Source organism: Etheostoma spectabile, chromosome 9 (genome assembly GCF_008692095.1).
Source record: "Etheostoma spectabile isolate EspeVRDwgs_2016 chromosome 9, UIUC_Espe_1.0, whole genome shotgun sequence".
In the NCBI taxonomy this organism is placed as follows: Eukaryota; Metazoa; Chordata; class Actinopteri; order Perciformes; family Percidae; genus Etheostoma; species Etheostoma spectabile.
The window spans coordinates 17,644,150-17,646,653 of record NC_045741.1 but is presented as its reverse complement, the minus strand read 5'-3'; the positions used below and the strand labels follow the sequence as shown (position 1 = coordinate 17,646,653).

The 2,504-nt window shown below is 43.7% G+C and overlaps 1 protein-coding gene across 9 annotated transcripts in view; it reads left to right on the top strand.

Annotated features, from left to right (window-relative positions):
* ephb3b (eph receptor B3b) overlaps window positions 1-2,504 on the top strand; it is a 61,368-nt gene that overhangs the window by 56,039 nt on the left and 2,825 nt on the right. For all 9 annotated transcript variants that reach the window (XM_032525519.1, XM_032525513.1, XM_032525510.1 and 6 more), the window contains one exon: window positions 1,108-2,504. This exon is cut by the window's right edge and continues 2,825 nt beyond it. In XM_032525519.1, the coding sequence (XP_032381410.1) occupies window positions 1,108-1,216 (109 nt within the window). In that variant the 3' untranslated portion in view covers window positions 1,217-2,504. The remainder of the gene's footprint in view (window positions 1-1,107) is intronic.

Below are 2,504 nucleotides of genomic sequence, written 5' to 3'. Positions count from 1 at the left end.
TGTGTGTGTGTGTGTGTGTGCGCGCGCGCTACTATATGGATCTGTGCGTTTGCTCATGTGTGAGTTAATTGTACTAAAATGGATGGAGCCACAAAGTCATTGCGACAAGCACAGTGTATGGTGCCTGCATGTAATATTAGATTATCCAGTATTTGTGTGTGTCCGGGTGTATGACTGAACGGAGAGGACGCAGACTGTGGCAGAGCCCCAACAGTCAGCTAATCGCTTCTCCAGACGCCGTCCGCTTTCTCCTCAGCTATCGACTTGGGAAAACAAACAAGCAAGCGGAAAAGAGAGGTTCTTGTGATATAATTGTACAGCGTTAAACCAACATGGCCATGATGATTAGATTGTGCCGTCTGACTAATGACGGCCTGAGCAGGTGCACTCTCCCAGGCCTTTTTAAGGGTGTAGTAATGTCCACTGTATGTCAACAGTTTTCATATTTTCCCACACGCACCCTCAACCTGGGGTTAAGGTCCTTTACTTACTATAAAGATCACACTGTAGCTGCTGTAAGCATCTTGACTAAAAGACTCATTTATATTTTTTGGTCTTATGTGCTTGGATATTTTTAAGCACTGAGGAATGTTGTGTAACAGTGGCCACATTAAAGCTGATATACTGACACAGAAGTGTGAATGACAGGCTCCTTACTGAGTAACCTGTCATGTATCATACAAAAAAGAGGTTTTTCTACTTCCCTGTTTCTGTAGCTAAGTGGCAGGCTGGTGTGTGCTCTGTGAAGTCTGCCAGCTGTCGAACAGTAGCTTAGTTTGCTCTTTAATCATTAACACACATCACATTATGGCCCCTTGACTACGCTCCTCTTGCCCACCTGCCAGGCAACAGAAGTGTGTTGCATTAAGATCAACATTAACTATAGCTGGATGAGTTTTCCCATTTTGTTGACACACCCTCTGGAGGTCATTTTATGGGGGATTGCCAAAGTGCTTTCCCTTTTCCCACCTGGTACAGTGTGTATTTAGTTGTGGTTGAAAAGCGAAAGTTTCACTTCAGCTTCAGAAGTGATGTTTGTCTACTTTTATTTATTTTTTTACGAGCCACCTGTTCTCATTTTTCTTCTCCTTTCTTGTCACTCCACAGGGACTTGCTGCGGATAGGGGTAACGTTGGCCGGCCATCAGAAGAAGATTCTCGGTAGCATTCAGGACATGAGACTACAGATGAACCAAACACTTCCTGTCCAGGTGTGAGCGACAGGGCACACCGACAGATGTAGTCGAAGGACAGCCAGACAGGAAAAGGGGGAGGAACTGTGCCAGAAAGAGCCATTGGAAACCCTTGCTGCCTGACCCATCTCTGCCAACTAGACTTAATGAAACTGGCTTGCAGTGCCTCTGACTATTTTTTTTCTTTATAACACTACCACTTCCATTACCTGTTCCTGCTTTTTTGTTATTCGTCATAGTTTCTTTTTCCATCCAATCAAAATGTGTGTGTATTCGAGAGGAAGAAGAGTTAACCCCCTTATATCCCATGCGTGCCTCACCAGTTCTGGTGTGGGTTGACGTTTGCATGCATGTGTGTTTTAGTGAGGTTGGCCTCAGCCCTGTACCTGAAATGTCAAACTCTGATCCTCACGCAAGAGCCCCTCCCTGTGACCTCTCAACCCAGCTTTGATGGACCTAATATATAGTAAAGAATGAACACCCTGGTAGACATAAGTGAACAAAACATAAAACTACACAAAAAAACAGAGGTGTTTCGGAGCCCACAGGAGATGGAGGACTATTCTTTCCCTGATAGAAGTTGTTTTACTGTGCACGTGCGTCGTTCTCCATCTTCATATTGAAGGTGTGTTATCTAAAAGGGCACTTGCTGGAGAAGGGTGAGGTGGTGGAAGAGGATATATGATGGGCAGGGGTCAAAGGTCAGGAGGATGACAGAGTTCAGAAAGGTCAAAGTAAGGCAGCCGCTTGTTTTGGCTGCTGAATCCTCAATATGTTACCAGATGACATCTTCACCCTGACCTGAAGTGACTCAGGATAGCTCCACAGCTTTGGATCACCGGCTCATCAACTGTGTATTATTTTTCTTTGTCCACACACCTTTTTTGTGGCTTTTTTACACATTTTTTGGGAGATTTGTGGTTTCAAAATGGCCGGTCAAACCTAAGTAACCCCCGCTGGACGCTCTATGTGGTTAAGGGGGAGACAAGGACTGTGGCAACACTATTGAAATACCAGTTGACCTTTTGTGTGCGTTTTTGTATGTGTGCGTGCGCATGTGTGCGTGTATGTGTGATTAAGTGTGCTTGGATGTGCAGGTGTGTCAAGTTGCACACAAGTATACTGTACAATACAGCTTCCGCTATTTGCCACCGTGGAGAATTAACGCATGAACTGAACCATGACAAGGAGCAAATATATCTGAAACAATTACGCTATATTCTGTGGACAACTGTTAAACATTTTTTTATTGAATCCAAAAAAAATTAACTTTTGACATATATATATATATATGTATGTATATATATATATA